The sequence below is a fragment of the Oncorhynchus masou genome, chromosome 27 (genome assembly GCF_036934945.1).
Source record: "Oncorhynchus masou masou isolate Uvic2021 chromosome 27, UVic_Omas_1.1, whole genome shotgun sequence".
In the NCBI taxonomy this organism is placed as follows: Eukaryota; Metazoa; Chordata; class Actinopteri; order Salmoniformes; family Salmonidae; genus Oncorhynchus; species Oncorhynchus masou.
The window spans coordinates 20,204,904-20,229,128 of NC_088238.1; the positions used below are offsets into that span (position 1 = coordinate 20,204,904).

Below are 24,225 nucleotides of genomic sequence, written 5' to 3' on the forward strand. Positions count from 1 at the left end.
CCTTACAGTGAAATGCTTACTTACAGTACAAGCCCTTAACCAACAATGCCGTTTTAAGAAAAATACCTGTTCAGTAAAAAAATTAGATAATCAAAAAAATAAGAAATAAAAGTAACAAATAATTAAAGAGCAGCAGTAAAATAACAATAGTGAGGCTCTGTACAGGAGGTACCAGTACAGAGTCAATATGCGTGGGCACCGGTTAGTCGAGGTAATTGAGGTAATATGTAATGTAGGTAGAGTTATTAAAGTGACTATGCATAGATAATAAACAGAGAGTAGCAGCAGCGTAAAAGGGGGTGGGGCAATGCAAATAGACTAGGTAGCCATTTGATTAGCTGTTCTGGAGACTTATGGCTCGGGGGTAGAAGCTGTGTAGAAGCCTTTTCGAACCAGACTTGGTGCCCCGGTAACACTTTCCGTGCGGTAGCAGAGAGAACAGTCTATGACTAGGGTGGCTGGAGTCAGACTATTTTTAGGGCCTTCCTCTGACACCGCCTGATATTGAGGTCCTGGATGGCAGGAAGCTTGGCCCCAGTGGTGTACTGGGCCGTACACACTACCCTCTGTAGTGCCTTGCGGTCAGAAGCCGAGCAGTTGCCATACCAGGCAGTGATGCAACCATGGCACAGCTGTATAACTTTTTGAGGATCTGAGGAACCATGCCACATCTTTTTAGCCTGAGGGGGAATAGGTTTCCTCATGCCCTTTTCACAACTGTTTTTTTGTGCTTGGAGCATGATAGTTTATTGGTGATGTGGACACCAAGGAACTTGAAGCTCTAAACCTGCTTCACTACATTCCCGTCGATGAGATGAGAATAATGATTGTGTTGGAGTCGTGCCTGGCCATGCAGTCAACAGGGAGTACAGGAGGGGACTGAGCACGCACCCCTGAGGGGCCCCTGTGTTGAGGATCAGCGTGGCAGATGTGTTGTTACCTACCACCTGGGGTCGTCCCGTCAGGCGGTCAAGGATCCAGTTGCAGAGGGAGGTGTTTAATCCCGGGGTCCTTAGCTTAGTGATGAGCTTGGAGGGCACTATGGTGTTGAACGCTGAGCTGTAGTTAATGAATAGCATTCTCACATAGGTGTTCCTTTTGTCCAGGTGTGACAGGGCAGTGTGGAGTGCAATAGAGATTGCATCATCTGTGGATCTGTTGGGGAGGTATGCAAATTGGAGTGGGTTTAGGGTTTCTGGGATAATTGTGTTGATTTGACCCATGACCAGCCTTTCAAAGTACTTCATGGCTACAGACGTGAGTGCTACGGGTCGGTAGTCATTTAGGCAGGTTACCTTAGTGTTCTTGGGCACAGGGACTATGGTGGTTTGCTTGAAACATGTTGGTATTAGAGACTCGGACTGGGAGAGGTTGAAAATATCAGTGAAGACACTTGCCAGGTGGTCAGTGCATGCTCGGAGTACACATCCTGGTAATCCGTCTGGCCCTGTTTCCTGCGGCCTTACTCACATTGGCTATGGAGAGCGTGATCACACAGTCGTCTGGAACAGCTGATGCACTCATGCATGTTTCAGTGTTACTTGCCTCAAAGAGTGCATAGAAGTAATTTAGCTTGTCTGGTATGCAGCTCGCGTCTGTGCTTCCCTTTGTAGTCTGTAATAGTTTGCAAGCCCTTCCAGATCCGACGAGCATCGGAGCCGGTGTAGTACGATTCAATCTTAGTCCTGTATTGACACTTTTCCTGTTTGGTGGTTCATCTGAGGTTATAGCAGGATTTCCATTAAACTTCTGGGTTAGAGTCTCGCTCCTTGAAAGCAGCAGCTCTACCATTTTGCTCAATGCGGATGTTGCCTGTAATCCATTGCTTCTGGTAGGGGTATATACGTACTGTCACTGTGTGCACGACGTCATCAATGCACTTATTGAAGAAGCCAGTGACTGATGTGGTGTAATCGTCAATGCCATTGGAAGAATCCCAGAACATATTCCAGTCTGTGCTAGCAAAACAGTCCTGTAGCTTAAAATTTGCTTCATCTGACCACTTTTTTATTGACCGAGTCACTGGTGATTCCTGCTGTAGTGTTTGCTTGTACGCAGGAATAAGGAGGATAGAATTATGGTCAGATTTGCCAAATGGAGGGCGAGGGAGAGCTTTGTACGCATCTCTGTGTGTGGAGTAAAGGTGGTCTAGAGTTTTTTTCCCTTTTGTTTGCTAATTTAACATGCTGGTAGAAATTAGGTAAAACGGATTTAAGTTTCCCTGCATTAAAGTCCCCGGCCACTAGGAGTGACACCTTTGGATGTGCGTTTTCCTGTTTGCTTATGGTCCTATACAGCTCATTGAGTACGGTCTTAGTGCCAGCATCGGTTTGTGGTGGTAAATAGACAGCTACAAAGAACATAGATAAAACTCTCTTGGTAGATAGTGTGGTCTACAGCTTATCATGAGATACTCAGGCGAGCAAAACCTTGAGACTTCCTTAGATATCGTGCACCAGATGTTGTTTACAAATATACATAGACCGCCACCCCTTGTCTTACCAGAGGCTGCTGTTCTATCCTGCCAATACAGTGTACAACCCGCCAGCTGTATGTTATTTATGTCGTCGTTCAGCCATGACTCTGTGAAACATAAGATATTACAGTTTTTAATGTCCCGTTGGTAGGATATACGTGCTTGTAGTTTGTTTATTTTATTATCCAATGACTGTACGTTGGCTAATAGTACCGATGGTAAAGGCAGATTAGCCACTTGTCACCGGATCCTTACAAGGCACCCTGTCCTGACGGGGATGAGGGCCTTGTTGGGTGTCTGGAGTAAATCCCTCTTGTCGACTCATGAAAGAAAAATGATTCATCCAGTACTAGGTGAGGAATTGCTGTTCTGATGTCCGGAAGCTCTTTTTCGGTCATAAGAGATGGAATCAGTAACATTATGTACACAATAAGTTACAAAGAATGCGAAAAAACAAAACAAATAGCACGGTTGGTTAGAAGACCATAAAACGGCAGTCATCCCTTCCGGCGCCATGCCTAGTGGTTAGAGCGTTAGGCCAGTGACTGAAAGGTTGCTAGTTTGACTTCCGAAGCTGACAAGGTTAGTCTGTCAATGTGCCCTTGAGGATAGTACACAACCCAAATTGCACTAGTCACTTTAATAATGTTTACACATCTTGAATTACTCATCTCATATGTATACAGTTGTGGCCAAAAGTTTTGAGAATGACAAAAATATTAATTTCCACAAAGTTTGCTGCTTCAGTGTCTTTAGATATTTTTGTCAGATGTTACTATGGAATACTGAAGTATAATTACAAGCATTTCATAACTGTCAAAGGCTTTTATTGACAATTACATGAAGTTGATGCAAAGAGTCAATATTTGCAGTGTTGACCCTTCTGTTTCAAGACCTCTGCAATCCGCCCTGGCATGCTGTCAATTAACTTCTGGGCAACATCCTGACTGATGGCAGCCCATTCTTGCGTAATCAATGCTTGAAGTTTGTCAGAATTTGTGTGTTTTTGTTTGTATCCCCGCCTCTTGAGGATCGACCACAAGTTCTCAATGGGATTAAGGTCTGGGGAGTTTCCTGGCCATGGACTCAAAATATCAATGTTTTGTTCCCCGAGACACTTAGTTATTACTTTTGCCTTATGGCAAGGTGCTCCATCATGCTGGAAAAGGCATTGTTCATCACCAAACTGTTCCTGAATGGTTGGGAGAAGTTGCTCTTGGAGAATGTGTTGGTACCATTCTTTATTCATGGCTGTGTTCTTATGCAAAATTGTGAGTGAGCCCACTCCCTTTGCTGAGAAGCAACCCCACACATGAATGGTCTCAGGATGCTTTACTGTTAGCATGACACAGGACTGATGGTAGCGCTCACCTTGTCTTCTCCGGACAAGCTTTTTGACCCAAACAATCGGAAAGGGGATTCATCAGAGAAAATGACTTTACCCCAGCCCTCAGCAGTCCAATCCCTGTACTTTTTGTAGAATATCAATCTGTCCCTGATGTTTTTCCTGGAGAGAAGTGGCTTCTTTGCTGCCCTTCTTGACACCAGACCATCCTCCAAAAGTCTTCGCCTCACTGTGCGTGCTGCTGCCATTTCTGATCAAGCTCTGTACTGGTGGTGCCCCGATCCCGCAGCTGAATCAACTTTAGGAGACGGTCCTGGCGCTTGCTGGACTTTCTTGGGCGCCCTGAAGCCTTCTTCACAGCAATTGAACCGCTCTCCTTGAAGTTCTTGCTGATCCGATAAATGGTTGATTTAGGTGCAATCTTACTGGCAGCAATATCCTTGCCTGTGAACCCCTTTTTGTGTAAAACAATGGTGACGGTTTGTGTTTCCTTGCAGGTAACCATGGTTCCAAGCACCACCCTCCTTTTGTTATTCAAACTCAATCAGCATGACAGAGTGATCTCCAGCCGTGTCCTCATCAACACTCACACCTGTGTTAATGAGAGAATCACTGACATGATGTCAGCTGGTCCTTTTGTGGCAGGGCTGAAATGCAGTGGAAATGTTTTTTGGGGATTCAGTTCATTTGCATGTCAAAGAGGTTCTTTGCAATTAATTGCAATTCATCTGATCACTCTTCATAACATTCTGGAGTATGTATATTTGTGTCATTCTCAAAACTTTTGGCCACGAATGTATACTATATTTCGGAACTATTCTACTGTATCTAAGTCTATGTCGCTCTGACATTACTCACCCATATATTTATATATTCTTAATTCCATTCCTTTACTAGATGTGTGTGTATATGTTGTGAAATTGTTAGATATTACTTGTTAGATATTACTGCACTGTCGAAGCTCGAAACACAAGCATTTCGCTACACCCGCAATAACATTTTCTAAACAATTGTGTGTGACTAATGAAATTTGATTTGACTTGGATATAGTGGTATAGACTGTTCGTGACCGGTCTCACAGTCCAGTACAGTAAGTGGCGGTGTGTGCACCTGTTTTTTTTGTTTGCGATCCGCCAATTAAAACTCAAAGAAGAAGAACAAGGGATACCCCCACGGTAACGTCATCAGTCTGCGACACTGCCTGTCTCGAGAGTCGTGGACCCAACTCACATGTCAATGCGTGCAATTTGTATGTAACTTTTGGATCTTTATAAAGTGTTTTTGAACACTTTAAAGTTGTACATTACATTGAATGTTGTTACTAGAACGTTATCAATAATGAGTTCTCAAATCACTTGTGTTGGATGGGTAAAGCGTGGCGTTTCGAAGGAAACACCAGATAAGGTAAGTAGCTAGCAAAATTGCCAACAAGACAGAAATTCTTCTGTGGTGTTTTCATTAGTCGGATTCCGTTGCAAAAGGGAAACCATTTACCATAGGAACCTAACTGAAGCAAACGAAACGGGGAGGGACCTACCAGAATTTGGCCAATAGAATATCTCGTTTTCGTTGCTAAACGTTTTGTTCGGAAGTAAATGGTTTCAGTTGCTAAACGTTTTGCAAATGAATCCGATTAATGAATAAGCCCTAGCTAGCAAGCTAGTTTAATACGTTCTGTTGTACATACAGCAGTTATAGTTTATAAACACCATAATTCATGCAAATAAAATGAATGGAACCAGCTCGGTGACGTCTGTTTTTAACCTGTTGCCACATGTTGTTACAGGTGGAGTTGAGCAAAGAAGAATTGCAACACATTATAGCAGAGGCAAAAGAACAATTGGGGTTGGTGGAGGTTTTTGGATTACTTACTTGACATAACTTTGTTTGTTTGGAGGTCTTCAGAAAAGAACACTGACCTGAGTGGGAGAATGAGACTGAAACTGCTATTCAAACTCAGTCAATATAGGAAATTAATTGAAATGTATAGCTAAATGTTTGAAATACTCATTATTTCTGGACCAGCGAAGTGACTCCGAAATAATTTCCTCAATGGTGGGGGTTTCATCAAATCAAACAAGTTAAAAATGAAATTGACCCAAACATAAATGGTGATTTATTTTGAACTCTTGTTCAGGATTAGCAATTAATGTATTTCTGTCAATGTAAACTCAGCAAAAAAAGAAACGTCCTCTCGCTGTCCAACTGCGTTTATTTTCAGCAAACTTAACGTGTAAATATTTGTATGAACATAAGATTCAACAACTGAGGCATAAACCGAACAAGTTCCACAGACGTGTGACTAACGAAATGGAATATTGTGTCCCTGAACAAAAGGGGGGGGGTTCAAAATCAAAAGTAACCGTCAGCATCTGGTGTGGCCACCAGCTGCATTAAGTACTGCAGTGCATCTCCTCCTCATGGACTGCACCAGATTTGCCAGTTCTTGCTGTGAGATGTTACCCCACTCTTCCACCAAGGCACCTGCAATTTCCCAGAAATTTCTGGTGGGAATGGCCCTAGCCCTCACCCTCCGATTCAACAGGTCCCAGATGTGCTCAATGGGATTGAGATCCGGGCTCTTCACTGGCCATGGCAGAACAGACATTCCTGTCTTGCAGGAAATCACGCATAGACCGAGCAGTATGGCTGGTGGCATTGTCATGCTGGAGGGTCATGTCATTTTGAGCCTGCAGGAAGGGTACCACATGAGGAAGGAGGATGTCTTCCCTGTAACGCACAGAGTTGAGATTGCCTGCAATGACAACAAGCTCAGTCCGATGATGCTGTGACACACCGCCCCAGACCATGACGGACCGGATTTCGATCCCGCTCCAGAGTACAGGTCTCGGTGTAACGCTCATTCCTTTGACGATAAGCGCAAGTCCGACCATCACCCCTGGTGAGACAAAACCGCGACTCGTCACTGAAGAGCACTTTTTGCCAGTCCTGTCTGTTCCATCGATCGTGGGTTTGTGCCCATAGGTGACGTAAGGCAGGCCCTCACCGGCAACAACAACAGGCCTACAAGCCCTCAGTCCAACCTCTCTCAGCCTATTGCAGACTGATGAAGGGATTGCATTTCTGGTGTAAGTCGGGCAGTTGTTGTTGCCATCCTGTACCTGTCCCGCAGTTGTGATGTTTGGCTGTATCGATCCTGTGCAGGTGTTGTTACATGTGGTCTGCCACTGCGAGGACTATCAGCTGTCCATCCTGTCTCTGTAGCGCTGTCTTAGGAGTCTCGCAGTACGGACATTGCAATTTATTGCCCTGGCCATATCTGCAGTCCTCATGCCTCCTTGCAGCATGCCTAACAGGCTGATGGCACCGCTCACATTGCAAAATAAATTTAGAGATCTATATTATTCAATTATTGCACCCACACTGCTCGCGCGTGCCAATGAGCGTCTGCGTTGCCAAGGGATAAAATAAAGTCAGTTCTATTTGTGATGCAGATCGCGCTGCAAGTACTGCCTCGCCCATCTCCTCATTGGTTTATAGAAGCAGGTACCCACGTGCCATCTCCTCATTGGTTATACCCACGTGGGTGACTGAAAGACGAATGAGGTTAGTGGTGGTAATGCACTTCATTTATGAAAGTTGCCAATCGCAATATGAAGCCAAGAGTAGAAAAAACCTTGAAGGTGGAGAGATGACTAGAAATGATTCGGTTGACTGTATTATGTGTGGATTAATTGTCAGAGTAGAGGACCTTGTGCATTTCATGTAAAATAACAGCTCAATGTTTATATCCCAGAACAAATTAACGAGTAACAGCAAGCTAGCGAAATAGGACAAATTGGCTAGTAAGTAAATTGCCATGTTTAATGCTTTTTGACCTGTCCCCAAATTAATGTAATTGGTTCAGAGTTTGTGTTGATATTTTAACCTGCGTATTGTGATCGCGTTTGGTGTAGGGGGACAAAATAAATTAATGCACGATGGCGCACGTGCGCAGCCAGTTTGGGTTGCGTGTTAAGCACGTTCACGCAGATGAGCAGGGAGCCTGGGCATCTTTCTTTTGGTGTTTTTCAGTCAGTAGAAGGGCCTCTTGTGTCCTAAGTTTTCATAACTATGACCTTAATTGCCTACCCGTCTGTAAGCTGTTAGTGACTTAACGACCGTTCCACAGGTGCATGTTCATGAATTGTTTATGGTTCATTGAACAAGCATGGGAAACGGTGTTTAACCCTTTACAATGAAGATCTGTGAAGTTATTTGTATTTTTACAAATTATCTTTGAAAGACAGGGTCCTGAAAAAGGGACGTTTCTTTTTTTTGATGGGTTTATTTGTGTTTACTCAGTGAACGTGTAGGTGAAGAGGAGGAGGAGGAGGAGGATGAAGGCATGGCCAGCGGGCAGGAACAGAGTGACGAGGCAGAAGCTGTTCAGGGACAGGAGCCAGAGCAAGATGAAAATGAAGCAGGAAGGGAGGAAGCAGATGAACTAGCAACGTATGGTTTGGATAGATATGATGAGGAAGACTCAGGTAAATATAGTTTCTTAATTTGCTCTCAGATTATGTCGGATCTTAAATTCATGAGTTATCTCTGTCTGTTAATATGCCAAGATTATTATAAATAACTCTCTTACTGTTCATCTTTTTTTTCTGGCACAGTGACTGCCAACCTTGGTGACAGCCTTGCCGGCCTCACAGTGTTCAGCACCAATGAGGAGGATCCTTACATTACCATCAAAGACACAGTGAGTCCAGAGCTGTTTGCCAGTTCAGAGTGATGAAACATCTCACCAGTCCGGTTTGGTGCATGCCAAGCATATCACATTAAATATAAAAAACATGTAAAAATATCACATAAAATATATTTTATTGTCACACACCGTGTAGGTGCAGTGAAATGTGTTGTTTTTACAGGGTCAACCATAGTAATACGGCGCCCCTGAAGAAAATTGGGGTCATGTGCCTTGCTTAAGGGCCATCGTTTTTTTTTTCTTCGTTTTTTGTCACCGTGTCTGCTCGGGTATTCGATCCAGCGACCTTTCGGTTACTGGCCCAACCCTCTAACTGCTAGGCTACCTGCCACTTAAAAAATCCATATTTGATGCGATACCGATAAATAGAAACAATAAGTTTGTAATGTGTGCCACAGTATTTTTTTATATATATATTTTTTTATCCTTTAAACTACTACTACTAGTTTTATTGTTGTAGCCATCAATTGTCTTATTGAACAAACTTATTTCATTTTAAGCTTCACATTTTTCTAGTATAGACTACTTATCGTAATGAACGATATCAGCAAAATGCCTGCGATAAGTAGTTGGTGTCGATAATTTTCAGTTTATCATCCCAGCTCTTAATTTCTGGTAATTCTGTGTCATTCAGACTTTGTTGGCATATTTTCTTTGTGTCTCCAGGATCAGTATGAGCGAGAGGACTTTCAAATCAAGCCCAATGATAACCTCATCATTTCAGGCAGAGCAGAGAAGGACTGCTGCAACCTGGAGATTCACGGTGAGTTGCAGAGACTGTTGTTCTAACTGGCAATTTGACTCTCAGCTTAGACTTACAGAAACTCTTGCTTCACAACATCAAATAGTAACAGTGTAGACATAGTGAGTGTACAAAACATGCTCTTTCATTACATAGACTGGCAAACAAGTGATCTTAGCTTTCATCTGACGTCAAATCCACTTCAGCCTCCCGGGTGGCACAGTGGTTAAGGGCGCTGTACTGCAGCACCAGCTGTGCCATCAGAGACTCTGGGTTCGCGCCCAGGCTCTGTCGTAACCTGCCGCGACCGGGAGGTCCGTGGGGCGACGCACAATTGGCCTTGCGTCATCCGGGTTAGGGAGGGCTTGGTCGGTAGGGGATGTCCTTGTCTCATCGCGCACCAGCGACTCCTGTGGCGGGACAGGCGCAGTGCGTGCTAACCAAGGTAGCCAGGTACATGGTGTTTCCTCCGGTACATTGGTGCGGCTGGCTTCCGGGTTGGATGTGCGCTGTATTAAGAAGCAGTGCGGCTGGTTGGGTTGTGTATCGGAGGACGCATGACTTTCAACCTTCGTGTCTCCCGAGCCCGTACAGGAGTTGTAGCGATGAGACAAGATGGTAGCTACTAACAATTGGATACCACGATAAAGGGGGGAAAAAAAAAAAAATCCACTTCAATCAGTGTAGATGGAGGAAACGGGTTGAAGAAGGATTTTTAAACCTTGGGACATGGATTGTGTATGTGTGCCATTCAGAGGGTGAATGGGCAAGACAAAATATTTAAATGCCTTTGTACGGGGTATGGTAGTAGGTGCCAGGCACAATGGTTTGTGTCAAAAACTACAACGCTGCTGGGTTTTTCATGAACAGTTTCCCGCGTGTATGAGGAATGGGCCATCACCCAAAGGACATCTGGCCAATTTCCCACAACATGGGCCAGCATCCCTGTGGAACGCTTTTGAAACCTTGCAGAGTCCATGCCCTGACGAATTGAATCTGTTCTGAGGGAAGGGGGTTGCAATTCAATATTATGAAGATTTTCCCGACGTTTGGTATACTCCGTGTACATGCCAGTGTAAAAACAAAGGTTGTTTTTAATGAATGTATTTATTTGCCTCTGCACAGTATACAACTCCGAGGAGGAATCCCTCTATATTCACCATGACATACTCCTACCAGCCTATCCACTGTGTGTGGAGTGGCTTAACTTTGACCCTAGTCCAGAAGGCACTGGTGAGTGAATTCACTTTTTATAGTGTTGAATGGATTCTCAGATTTGACTTTGAGTTAAGTTCAAACAACAGTCCCGACTCTGCGGAATGGACATTCAATTCAGTGTATAACATGTTGTTTTTTTACTTTACATTAACTCCATCTGTTTGTACAGGCAATTATGCGGCTGTAGGCAACATGACACCACAGATTGACGTGTGGGACCTGGATGTGGTGGACTGTCTAGAGCCTGCCTTCACTCTGGGGAGCAAGAAGGCCTCCAAGAAAAGCAAAAAGGTAATTTTCCCACAAGGACTTGGATGTGGTGGTTTCTACTGTTATGTTTATGGTGTTGGTGTCTCCTCACTATGGCCCGTATCCTAACATGCAATTTGAATTTCAAGGCTGCAGCAGAGCCAGGGGAAGGTCATACAGATGCTGTACTGGACTTATCCTGGAACAAACTGGTCCGGTGAGTCATATTGGAGTTGTACCCGTTACCCCTGACCCCTAGCCCCAGACCTTTCCACCTATGTCACTGTAATCACAAAGTCACTAGTGTTGTCACAAACCTACCCTCCACCTTTACTCTGTGTGTTGCTTCTTTTTTCCACAGCAACGTCTTGGCCAGTGGGTCAGCCGACAAAACCGTGATCCTGTGGGATCTGGCACAGGGAAAGCCGGCCACAACACTGTGCAGACACACTGACAAGGTACGTGTATCCAGTCATCACAGCCTGTTTAACTTCCCATAATGGACCTACTGTAAATAAACAAAAATATGAAGTTGTGAAGTTGATTTTGGATGGAGCCTCGCCTGCTTACTTGTGATGTTGATCTCAAACATTAAATTCAAATCCCTTTTAGGTTCAGACGTTGATGTTCCACCCCTTTGAAGCTCAGACCCTGATATCAGGATCATACGATAAGTATGTCCAATCTGAATCGGTTACATCCTCTGAAATTGTCAAATTAATTGTCATCTCCTGTATATTGGAGGTCAGGATTGTGAATGTACAAAACTAACAAGTTTTAACCTGTGTCTTCTTGCTTTGGCCAGGTCGGCAATCCTGTATGACTGCCGCAGCCCGGACAGCAGCCATCGCACTTGGAGGTTTAGCGGGCAGGTGGAAAGGGTCGCCTGGAACCACTTCTCGCCCTGCAACTTCCTGGTAAGCTGCCCTCTCGCCACCTGTCACATAGCATATTGGCTAACTTTCACATGGAAAATGCTTGGTGCACTTTACTGTTTTTCACTCTCACTGATATTTGGCTGTGTTTTAGGCGAGCACAGAGGACGGCTTTGTTTACTGTCTGGACGCGCGCTCGGACAAGCCAGTGTTTACGCTAAGGGCACATGATGGAGAGGTGTCAGGTGGGTGTGGTCACAGGCCAATTTCTGCCTCCAGCCCCTACCCCTTCATATTCAGACTTTAAAATACTGGATGAGTACTGGTACACAAACATGGCATTCAAGGTCAGGGAAACAGAATTGAAGTCGGTTGTCTCTGACCCTGTAGGCTTGGACCTTAGCAGCCAGATCCGGGGATGCTTGGTGACCTCGTCAGCAGACAAACACGTCAAGATTTGGGACATCTTGGGGAACAAGCCCAATTTAGTTCACACCCGGGACATGAAAATGGTAACGATGGTTTCTGTCGCCGTAATCATTGCCATGTCATTGCAATAAGATCCATCATGTTTCTAACAGCGAATGTTTGGATGTGTGTTGTATATGTGGCTGTTGCGGTGAAATGCTCCCTTTCTGTTGATAGGGGGTGCTGTTCTGTGCAACGTGCTGTCCTGACATGCCCTTTGTATATGCCTTTGGAGGACAGAGGGATGGCCTGCGGGTTTGGGACATAAGTGATGTGGCAGCAGGTACAGTTTCAATGTCATTACCTTCTGCTCTAGACCTGACAAGGAGCCGAGTCTGTCATGTATTTCCTTTTTGTTCCAGAAAAAAAATATATATTTTGAATATGGCAACTAGCTTTTACTTTTTTAATCAATCAACCAAATGTATTTATAAAGCCCTTTTTACATTAGCAGATGTCACAAAGTGCTGTACAGAAACCCAGCCTAATACCCCGAACAGCAAGAAATGCAGATGTAGAAGCACAGTGGCTACGAAAAACTACCTGTTCTATATAGAGGGATAGTATGGCTCTCCCTCTGTATTGAACGTCTATTTATTATGGGCTTTGATTGTTACGTTTTATATAGCTATCATCTCTCCTGCTTGGTAGTCGAGTCATGGGTTTGTCTATCTGTGTGTCTGCTTGGTCACTGAGGTGTTAGATCAGTAGCTGATGATTATCAACATGGTGTGTTTGTGTGTACGTGACCGAGTATGTTCACCAACTTTCTTTGCGTGCCATCCATGTATGTGCTGTCTCCAGTCGCTGAGGTGTTTGGCAATCGGGAGCGGTTGGTGGCAACCACAGCGCCTGAGGCATCCAGCAGCACTTCCTCCACAGCAGATATGGAGCTTTCCTAGTGAGCCACTCTGGACCAACTTCCAATCAACATAGAGCGGCACCTTGGACTCACACAGAGATCCACATAGCCAAAGACTTTGTCAACCTGGGACCAAGAAGGCACTTCAAGAACATTGCCAGAGCTGTGGATGGACTTTCTCTCTTCAAACTTTTCTTCTAAAACAGATATCCTAATAGTTAAGCGCCACATAACTATTTGTTTTTGGCGCTAAAATGTCTTTTCAACAAGGAAGGTCAATATTCATCTGAATGCTTGTCAAAATAATTCAATAGATATTTGTTTTTGACTAACAATCAATGAAATAACTATTGAAATGTGATTTTGAAGGCACAGGTATCTGGTTTAGTGTCATCAATTATTATTTGTGCAGGACTTTGCTAATCTTGGCCTGAAATTTGCTAATCTTTGCTAACCCCCCCCCCATGTATTATGTCAGTGACATTCCTGCATTGGTTAAATTAGAAATGTGTTGAAATCTGAAATACCTAATCAAACATTTACTGAAGGGCCCATCCAGGTAAAGAAATACGGTTTTGACCAACTTGTGATAAATATACAGTACCGGTCAAAAGTTTGGACACACCTACTCATTCCAGTGTTCTCTTTGTTTTTACTATTTTCTACATTGTAGAACAATAAGTAGCCACACTTTGCCTTGACAGCTTTGTACACTCTTGGTATTCTCAACCAGCTTCATGAGGTAGTCAACTGGAATGCATTTCAATTAACAAGTGTGCCTTAAGTTAATTTGTGGAATTTCTTTCCGTAATGTGTTTGAGCCAATCAGTTGTGTTGTGACAAGGTAGCCCTATATGGTACAAGTCCATATGTTAAGAACAGCTCAAATAAGCAATGAGAAACAATAGACCATCATTCCTTTAAGACATGAAGGTCAGTAATGTGGAGATTTTGAAGAACTTTAAAAGATTCTTCAAGCGCTATGATGCAACTGGCTTTCATGAGGACCACCACAGGAAAGTAAGACCCTGAGTTACCTCTGCTGCAGAGGATAAGTTCATTAGGGTTAACTGCGCCTCTGAAATTGCAGCCCAAATAAATGCTTCACAGAGTTCAAGTAACAGAAACATCTCAACATCAACTGTTCAGAGAAGATTGCGTGAATCAGGCCTTCATGGTTGAATTGCTGCAAAGAAACCACTACTAAAGGACACCAATAAGAGCAAGAGACTTGCTTGGGCCAAGAAACACGAGCAATGGACATTAGACCGGTAGGAAATCTGTCCTTTGGTCCAAATTTGAGATTTTTGGTTCGAACCGCCTTGTCTTTGTGAGAAGCAGAGTAGGTGAACGGATGATCGCTGCATGTATAGTTCCTTCCGTGGAGCATGGAGGAGGTGGTGTGGGGTGCTTTGCTGGTGACATTGTGATTTATTCAGAATTTAAGGCACACTTAACCAGCATGGCTACCAAAACATTCTGCAATGATACACCATCCCATCTGGTTTGCGCTTAGTGGGACTATCATTTGTTATTCAACAGAACAATGACTCAACACACCTCCAGGCTGTGTAAGGGCTATTTGACCAAGAAGGAGAGTGATGAAGTGCTGCATCAGATGATCTGGCCTCCACAATCACCTGACCTTGATCCAGTTGAGATGGTTTGGGATGAGTTGGACGGCAGAGTGAAGGAAAAGCAGCCAACAAGTGCTCAGCATATGTGGGAACTCCTTCAAGATTGTTGAAAAGCATTCCAGGTGAAGCTGGTTGAGAGAATGCCAAGAGTGTGCAAAGCTGTCAAAGCAAAGGGTGGCTACTTTGAAGAATAAAAAATATAAAACATATTTTGATTTGTTTAACACTTTTTTGGTTACTACATGATTCCATATGTTTTATTTCATCATTTTGATGTCTCCACTATTATTCTACAATGTAGAAAATATTAAAAATAAAGAAAATGAAAGGACAACCATCTTTTTTTTATCATATGCATGTGTTTGAGGAAGCTTTTATCTGGGAATTGAGCATTACCAGTTCTATAACCAGGGGCAACAGAGACAGATCCTCCTCTCTGGGTAGTCTGGCCAGTAGATGGAGTGGTCTACTCCAAAAATAAACACACTCCCAGAAGTATCCCTCCAGCGATACTGGACTCGAGTCACTGGCACTGCCCTCAGCAGATGTCTCTGTTGAATGATGCGGCGCTGGGGCCAGTTGGAGTGGGACGACCGCACCATCCTTCGTGAGGCTGCGTTGACCTCTTCCACAGGGAAGGTGCTAATGGGACACACCTTTTGGCCCAAGCCATTGTGGAGGATCTCCCCTATGGCATGGGAAATCCTCTCCTCTGGGATGCCGCCTGGGACACCTAGCAGGTACCTGTCGAGATGACAGCGGTAGTCCACCCGCAGCTCTTTGAAGTAGCACAGCTGACCATTTCCCACGCACATCTCACAGCAAACCCGGCCCAAGGACATGCAGGACATGCAGGGCACCATCTTCTCACCCTTGCACTCTCTGCAGGGCTTTTTGGTGCCCCCGCCTCGCCCATGGCATACAGGGCAGCGCACCCTAGTAGAGGCACAGCAGGCCTTGCACATAACCCACTTCTGCTCCTGGCAGTAAGAGCAACCGGTCACTCGGTCTGTGTGAATCAGCCTGTAATTTAACACCTGGTTGTGGAACATCTTGGCCGGGGTCACAGGCACCTTCCAGGGTTGTGGCTCCTGTACTTCCCCTGCTGGTTTTGGAGACACTGGTGCTTTGGAAGTTTTGCATTGCGGTTCAAATCTTAAGCACACAGACCTGTGCTCTGTAAATGTTTCCAGTCTGTAACAGTATGCAACCTCATGGGTTATGCCAGTGATGACCATTCCTCTGGCTGCAGTGGGTGAAAGGAGCGGTTTGTTTCGCACCCAGTCAACAAGAACATCACGGATCGTCTGTTCTGGCAGAGGAGACAGGATGAATGGGTTAAAAACCTCTGGCTGAAGTTTCACTGATACCTTTGCCTTCCCCTCCTCTATTGGTGGTGGAACTGTGGAGTACTGAGAGGGTTCCAGTATGAGGTCACATCGGTAACCCTTTCGATGTTCAGTTGCCATTATATGGAGGTTAAGAGCAATGCTGTAACTTGGGTTTCATGTTAATGAATTAGCAAAATGTTCAAATCCCATTATTTCTCAGTTTACTCTATTCCAATTCTAAAATGATATTTATGATGTCATAATGTATTTATACAAATGTGAAAAATACTTTTTCCCCAAATACATTTGACAGTTAAACTGTCCCAGTTCTTTTGTTTTTGTATTTTTACTTTGGCTTTACTAAAGAAAAAGGATTTGTTCATAAAGGTTTGTACAGCGGAACAAACGTGTATGGTTCACGTATGAACACGGAATTATTTCCTTGTAGTACATACCCGTAAATATTTCCATGTAACCCAAATACAACATTTTTGATGAGCATGGCTACTACAGGTCATTTAAATAGGTTGAGTTCTTTATTTACACGGTTTTCAACTGTTAATCAACTGAAACACTGCACAGGTGAGTACTGTCTATTGTAAAACTTGGAAGATTAAGGAACGCGTTTTGTGAACACAATCAAGTGCTGAAAGGATTTTGTCAGCTAACTAGTTAATGTTAGCGCACATATATTAGCAAGCATTTCTGAGGCAGAGAACCCAGCTGGCTAGCAATCTTGTGACTAGCTTGGCAGTTATTAATCACATCATACTGTACCTTTTGATTTATGTAAATCAATATATCCACATCAGGCGTTGTGCCTGTCCTTCACAAGTCAACTATCCGTGGACCTTCCATTGATGATGATTGGTAAGTAACGTTAGATGGCTTGCTACGTAGCCTTTTTTTATAGTAAATCATCATTTTGTAACTGTATTGCGATGACTTTGTCCATTTCTTGTCACCTTCATTGCAGTAAGGTGGAAATTGGTGTGACATCTGATGGGAAGACCATAGTGTGCTACCATCCCTCTGAGGATGTTCCTTATGAATTTACCCAGGTAAGAAATTAGAACTTGGATTTGCCGATACTGACGTTAACAGAGATGATGAGGAAAAGGAAACCTTTACATACTGTGAATACTGCATTTGCAAACACAATATGCCCTGCAGATTGATCTGTGAAATCCTGATGTCTGTGGGAGGCTGAGGTTTACCTGCCAGCAATATGCCCCTTTTCTCAACATGCTGGCTAATAAAGGGCAAAATAAGCCCTGCGATTTAGGTTGGAAAACAGCATAAATGGTCTTTGATTGTTATGGCTTTCGTATGTATTTGTGACACTGTAGCCCATTCTACGGCCAGACCCCCTGACCAATCCGGCAGAGACACATGACCAGGTGCTAAAGGCCCACCTCGGAAGGGAGGTGCTGCAGAACAAACAGGCCCCCACCATCGAGGAGCTCAGCAAAATGTTTCACACCACCAAGCACCGCTGGTACCCTGTGGGACAGTAAGTACACCTATGATTGAATCACTTTAGTGATAGTACTGACTATCTAAATTATGAAGAGATACTCAGAACGAGAAAATTATGTTGATGATTGCTCAAAGCAGGGCAATAGATAGATGCCACACCCGTTCCATATTAAATATTGGTACTGAACTCACATGGCACATCCTTAGTATTAAAGGCCCAGTGCAGTCAAAAATGTAATTTCTTGAGTTTTATATATATATTTACATACTGATGTTGGAAGAATGCTGTGAAAATGATAATGCTCTTTTAGTGTAAGAGAGCTGTTTGAAAAGGCCGTCTGAAATTTCAGCCTGTTTTGGCCTGCTTGGTGACATCACCAGGTAGTAAATTAGTTAATAGACCAATATGAAAGAGTTCTAAACGTCTCTGCCAATAATGAGGCTTCGGATTTCCCCTCCCCACTCCGACAGTTCTAGCAAAATTCTTGCTTGAGAAATTGCTCTTGCTAAGAAAGTATTTTTGTTTGTTTTTGACCATTTTGATTGAAAATAATCCCAGTAGGGTACATCATTTTTACCCAGAAAGGATTTGATATTGAGATAAAGTTTGCATTGGGCCTTTTAAGTATCCAAAATGTACCTTAAGTTGCTAATTTGTAAATTCATGCAATGCTAATGTATTGAGTGAGAAGCTGGCATGAAGATGGGTAAAATCCTCACTCAGTCCTTTTTAAAATCACCTATAGAGTGCATTCGCAAAGTATTCAGACCCCTTCCCTTTTTCCACAATTTGTTACATTACAGCCTTATTCTAAAATTGAGAAATAAATACATTTTTATCCATATTCACACAATACCCCATAATGACAAAGTGAAAACAGGTTTTTAGAAATGTTTGCACATTTTTATTAAAATTTAAAAACATAAACCTTATGTAAATAAGACCCTTTCCTATGGCACTCGAAGTTGAGCTCCGATGCATTCTGTTTCCCTTGATCATCCTTGAGATGTTTCTACTGCTTGATTGGAGTCCACCTGGGGTAAATTCAATTGATTGGACATGATTTGGAAAGGAACACACCTGTCTATATAAGGTCCCACAGTTGACAGTGCATGTCAGCAAAATCCAAGCCATGAGGTCGAAGGATTTGTCCATAGAGCTTCGAGACAGGATTGTGTCAAGGCACAGATCTGGGGATGGATACCTAAACATTTCTGCAGCATTGAACGTCCCCAAGAACACAGTGGCCTCGGTCATTCTTAAATTGAATAAGTTTGGAACCACCAAGACTCTTCCTAGAGCTGGCCGCTCGGCCAAATTGAGCAATCGGGGGAGGCGGCCTTAGTCAAAGAGGTGACCAAGAACCCAATGGTCACTCTGCCAGAGCTCTAGAGTTCCTATGTGGAGAAAGGAGAACCTTCCAGAAGAACAACTATCTTTGCAGCACTCCACCAATCAGGGCTTTATGGTAGTGGCCAGACGGAAGCCACTCCTCAGTAAAAGGCACATGACAGTCCGCTTGGAATTTGCCAAAAGGCACTTAAAGGACTCTCAGGCCATGATAAACAAGATTCTCTGGTCTAATGAAACCAAGATTGAACTATTTGGCCTAAATGGCAAGCGTCACGTCTGGAGGAAACCTGGCACCATGCCTACGGTGAAGCATGGTGGTGGCAGGTTCATACTGTGTTGATGTTTTTCAGTGGCAGGGACTGGGAGACGAGTCAGGTTTGAGGGAAAGATGAACGGAGCAAAGTACAGAGATCCTTGATGAAAACCTGCTCCAGAGCACTCGGGACCTCAGACTGGGGGCGACGGTTCACCTTCCAACAGGACAATGACTCTAAGCACACAGCCAAGACCATGCAGGAGTGGCATCGGGACAAGTCTCTGAATGTTCTTGAGTGGCCCAGACAGACCCCGGACTTGAACCCGACCAAACATCTCTGGAGAGACCTGAACATCGCTGTGCAGCGACGTTCCCTATCCAGCCTGATAGAGCTTGAGAGGATCTGCAGAGAAGAATGGGAGAAACTCCCCAAATATGTGTGCCAAGCTTGTAGCATCATACCTAAGTAGACTTGAGGCTATAATCGCTGCCAAAGGTGCTTCAACAAAGTATTGAGTAAAGGGTCTGAATACTAAATGTGATTGTTCTGGTTTTTATTTTTAATTACATTTGCAAAGATTTCTAAAAACCTGTTTTGGCGTTGTCATTATGGGGTATTGTGTGTAGATTGAGAGATTACAATTTAATTCATTTCAGAATAAGGCTGTAACAAAAAGTGGAAAAAGTCAAAGGGTCTGAATACTTTCCGAATCCACTGTATATTGAAAATTGTAACTTTTGTTCATTTTTTTTCTTAGGTACCATACACGACGCAGAAAACGAGATCCCCCAAAAGACAGATAGTTGTTAAGGAGTTTCTTACCTTCAGAATCATTTATACCTTACAGAATTATTAGCTCAAATCTCAAACTGTTTTTGTGTGCAATTATTTGTGCTGTAAAATAAAATAAAATTAACACATCTGTAGTTACGCACTTATGTTTTGAAGCAGATTACCAAAGCTGTCAGTGAAATATATATTTTCCCTATTTGTTGAATACCTTTTATTTCATGAAATTTTGGGACATTGTTAAGGTATCTGCATGTTATTGTGGAGGAAGAAGGAGAACACTGCAATAGCGGCGTAGCGGGAGAAAGAAAAAGCTGCAACTGGGACTCAAACTTTGGCTCCTACTGTGCAGAACAATATTACATTGATTGTGACCTGACCATTATTACGGTAATTCAAGTCATGTATTTTAAGTTTTTGTGATTCAAAGAAATTACATTAAAGAGCACGTTCATATTTCTCGTCTTTTCTCTAAGATTTTGAAAGCACCCATTCCTGGAACATGAAGTTCGTTTAATTGAAATATGTTCACGCAGGTCGTTGACCAAAATACATTTCCCAGCATTCACAATCCCGTCAGAGGCCAACATCATTCACCGGAAAGCGTGTTTTTTTTCGGCGACGAAGGAGTGAACATACAAAAATACTGTATACAGTAAAACAAGATGGCAGGACTACCCCGCAGGATTATAAAGGTAATTTCAAAAACCACATGCAATAAATAGTTCACAAGCCGTATTTCGGTCCCCATTGAGTTGCGAAGAAAAATACGACAAGGCACGTGCATTGCCATGTATTTGCTAGCTAACGTTACTTCCGTTAGCTAGGTACCGTATGTCTCAGGCTCAGCCCCAAGTCAGATGAATGTTTGTTCAAATGTATTAACCTTCCTGCTGAGTATGGCCCAAGTCTACTTAATTGCCTATGTGTTGAAAGTAATACTTTTCTTAATGTACATCTATTGAAGTAACCTTGCTATGGTCTCAAGTTAGCGATCTGAGCAATGACCCTCGACTGGCACTTCTAGCTAACGTTAGCAACGTACATACAGCTAGCAAATTTAGCTAGTTAGATATTGATGGAACTTACTATACTACTAGACTCCAGAGTGTGTATTATAAACTCACATTTACTTGCTTGGTTTACTGTGTATGAAAGTGCTTTGGGTAGCAAAGCTAACTTGGCTGTGGTATAGAAGCCGGTGGCAGTGCAGGTATTTCTCTCAAACTGTGTCTAGGCCCAATGAGCAGAATCAGGATATCTTGTTGGTCTTGCAGGAGTTCTGTATCAGAAATGAAGAGACATGGGACAATAGTTTGTCATACACATACTAGGTGGCTGCAAAAACAAATGTTTGACAGAAGCATTCAATTTATCAGCCTACTCAACTGGCCTAACTTACTGACTTGCCTAGTTGTTGAATAAAACAACTGAGAAGACAAACATTTACAGTGGTGTTATGGTGTACATGGGCCTATCAGTGAGTTATATTTGAAAGTTATAGATAATACATTTATTTCCATTAGAATGACAGTCATACCATGAAGATGTTACATGTTGGTTCTCACTAGGCCCCAGACATAATTCACAACAAAAAAGACTTTGCAGCTTGTCCACCTCCAGGCATGTAATTATTATTATATATTTTGTTTGTTTAACCTTTTAACTGCAATAGAATGTATCCTATGAGCTCTTAGCTGAGGGTCTAAAACACTGCGTGAGTGTTTTGTGCTCTTGAAAGAGACAAGACAGAGTGATTGTTCATTGGCCCTAAAAAGTTCAGAAACAGAATGTCAAACCTGATCTTGAATGTATGGATGACTGTCCTTGCACCAAAACATAGTTGTCCAAAACCTTGGTCACTATTGACCCTGACCTGACATCTGGTTGTTGGTGCTTATCTGTTTCGCTACATCTGTCGCGCATTCTGCTTGAGACAATTTAAATTGGGTTCACTTCGAACATGACACGTTTCTGTTTGCATGTGTTTGTCTATCTACCTGCATGTCTCGATCTGTATCTCTGTCCGTGTTCAGGAGACTCAGCGTTTGCTGGCCGAACCCGTTCCTGGAATAAAGGCAGAGCCTGATGAGGCGAATGCACGCTACTTCCATGTGGTGATTTCAGGGCCCCAGGACTCCCCTTTCGAAGGAGGCACCTTTAAACTTGAACTGTTTCTGCCAGAAGAATATCCCATGGCAGCTCCCAAAGTGCGATTCATGACCAAAATCTACCACCCCAATGTGGACAAGCTGGGTAGGATATGCCTAGACATCTTGAAAGGTGAGTTATCCAGATTCAGTTATCATTAGTCACAGTCATGTCCTGACTCAAAGTATGACTCCTTCCTCCACCATTTTCTTTGTCTCTCACAGATAAGTGGTCCCCAGCTTTGCAGATCCGGACAGTACTGCTATCAATCCAAGCATTATTAAGCGCTCCTAACCCTGATGACCCACTTGCAAACGATGTTGCAGAGCAGTGGAAATCAAACGAAGCCCAAGCCATTGAGACAGGTGAGACAGCGCACGCACGTGTTATGTTCATGTTTAAACTGAACCCAGTTTAAATTCTCACCCCTTGGCACGTACATTATTTTGCATCCTCTGATCAAGAGTACCTATCGCTGAATGTGAACAAAGCCTGGTTTTAAACAGAGGCAGTGTGTGTGAGAAGGAACCAATTACTTACTGCTCTTGTAGTGCTCTTCACTTTAGCCTCCTAAAGTGTCACTGCAGGTCAAATCAATTCAGAGATAGCAAGACATTCCTTCAAGAAGAATGCTAATACCTGTAGTTAATGAATCCCCTCTCTGTGCACCTTGCAGCTCGGACATGGACCAGGCTTTATGCGGGAAACAGCATTGAGGTATAGAAGAAAACAGACGGGCACTGGATGTTAACACAACCAAGATGATCTCCTTTATTTGCATTTAAAGGACATTCTTAGACAACAAAAAAACAAGATAAAAGCAAGCAAAAAAATCTGTAAAGAATATATTTAAAAGAAAACAAAACTACTGCAGCCCTCTGGTAATTTTATGGCACATAGCAATGTGTTTTGTCTTTGTCCCGGCTCACTGCTCGAATGCATGGACAGAGGCTGATGGGGGGGGGGGGGGGACGATAAGTCTTGGTCATACAATGGGTCAGTTTAGTCAAAGGTCAATAAACTGAGGGAGTTAGTGACACAGCCACCAAATACCCACCCATTTGAAAATGTCCACTTGAGGTTATGCCGCCAAGCCCCTTGTTGAATTTAGAGTAACCTTTGTTTCCCTCAGACAGTTGAAGTTGTGGGTTCGGAAGTCCTGTGTTTGCAAGCCCTTGGCAGAAGCTCAGATTAGGGAGGTGAGCGTGTCGGTTATGACTTCCTTCTGGGGAGAAAGGCGTTCTTTTTATTTTCTTTTAATGTTATTTTAATTGAATTTTTTCTCCTATGATGCTTCATTAAAAGCATGTACTTAACCAAGCTCAGAACATGACTGTTCTAACAAATTAGATCCGTATTGATACTGAGAAGTATCACTTTCGGGGTGTTGATGGGGGGGGGGGGGGGGTGTACACCCAATTCTGACATGAAACAACGAGGCATGAAATACTATCATTGTCACTTCATTGCTGAGAACCACACAGACTTGTTGCTTCTGTACTTATTTTCTGTAAATGTTATGTTGTAGTAAAAATATTTTTGTTATGACATTTTGTTTGATCTCTTTCTTGCTAGCACTGTACCTACATATTCTGGTAGGTGGTGTTTCATTGCTTTTCCCATACTCTGTCCTCACCCTTGTCTTTTCCACAATTCTCTACTGCAAGTGTATCCAGCATTTAGTTCAACCAACATTCTGAAAGAGGGGAGAAAGTCAGAGAATGTTCTAATTTATTTATCTTTTTCTAAGGGATTTAGAATGAAAAATCAATGATGATTCGTCATCTAAGCGTCTGGCCATTAGATTGAGAATGGCTTCCATGTCTCTGGTTAATCCACTCTTCATGTGAAAAAGGCAAAGAGAATCGTGTATTACCGGTGTCTGAAATGATATGGGAAAATAAACCAATGCATTTGCATTTGTGGCTCCTGTAAATAAAATAAGTTGAGTAAGACTCCTGTGAATGTGTCTGTGTGCTGTTGTGTATCTGGCTAAGGGGACGTGACTCACTTGTTTTGTTTATTGATACGCTTGCTCTGTCTGCGTAGATGGGTACCTGTATGTCAGGGCCATGCTTGTCTTTCGGGGGCCAGTATCTCACAATGGTTTTATTGTCCTGTCTTTATATGGCAACAGTGAGCCACTCAGTGGGGGTCATTCTATGTAAATCTTGGCTTTTTGACCAGCAATTTAAAATATATTTTTTAACCAAAACTTAGATAATAGTTAACACCCCTTAACATTGTAAATCACCATAAATGACAGCTTAATGCTTTTTAA

General features: G+C 43.1%; 4 protein-coding genes across 4 annotated transcripts; 3 read left to right on the forward strand and 1 right to left on the reverse strand.

The window, feature by feature from the left end:
* The first annotated feature begins 5,020 nt into the window (after nt 1-5,020).
* Nucleotides 5,021-16,244, forward strand: LOC135515743 (periodic tryptophan protein 1 homolog). The gene is made up of 15 exons (XM_064939449.1): nt 5,021-5,225; nt 5,608-5,666; nt 8,127-8,311; nt 8,441-8,526; nt 9,199-9,295; nt 10,400-10,507; nt 10,662-10,783; nt 10,891-10,958; nt 11,103-11,199; nt 11,354-11,415; nt 11,547-11,658; nt 11,771-11,861; nt 12,007-12,128; nt 12,262-12,367; nt 12,889-16,244. The coding sequence occupies exons 1-15, from the start codon at nt 5,160-5,162 to the stop codon at nt 12,984-12,986; spliced, it is 1,479 nt and encodes a 492-aa protein (XP_064795521.1). The 5' UTR covers nt 5,021-5,159; the 3' UTR covers nt 12,987-16,244.
* LOC135515405 (protein SSUH2 homolog) lies at nt 14,985-16,052 on the reverse strand. Its single transcript, XM_064939082.1, has one exon. The coding sequence runs from the start codon at nt 16,050-16,052 to the stop codon at nt 14,985-14,987; it is 1,068 nt and encodes a 355-aa protein (XP_064795154.1).
* Nucleotides 16,245-16,356: 112 nt separating the features above from the next.
* LOC135515746 (large ribosomal subunit protein mL42-like) lies at nt 16,357-20,251 on the forward strand. The gene is made up of 5 exons (XM_064939451.1): nt 16,357-16,496; nt 16,727-16,784; nt 16,891-16,975; nt 17,264-17,427; nt 19,762-20,251. Exons 1-5 carry the CDS (start codon nt 16,409-16,411, stop codon nt 19,805-19,807), a joined length of 441 nt encoding a protein of 146 aa, XP_064795523.1. The 5' UTR covers nt 16,357-16,408; the 3' UTR covers nt 19,808-20,251.
* Nucleotides 20,252-20,356: 105 nt separating this feature from the next.
* On the forward strand, nt 20,357-23,905 carry LOC135515744 (ubiquitin-conjugating enzyme E2 N-like). The gene is made up of 4 exons (XM_064939450.1): nt 20,357-20,488; nt 21,830-22,076; nt 22,169-22,309; nt 22,621-23,905. Exons 1-4 carry the CDS (start codon nt 20,459-20,461, stop codon nt 22,665-22,667), a joined length of 465 nt encoding a protein of 154 aa, XP_064795522.1. The 5' UTR covers nt 20,357-20,458; the 3' UTR covers nt 22,668-23,905.
* Nucleotides 23,906-24,225: the final 320 nt, after the last annotated feature.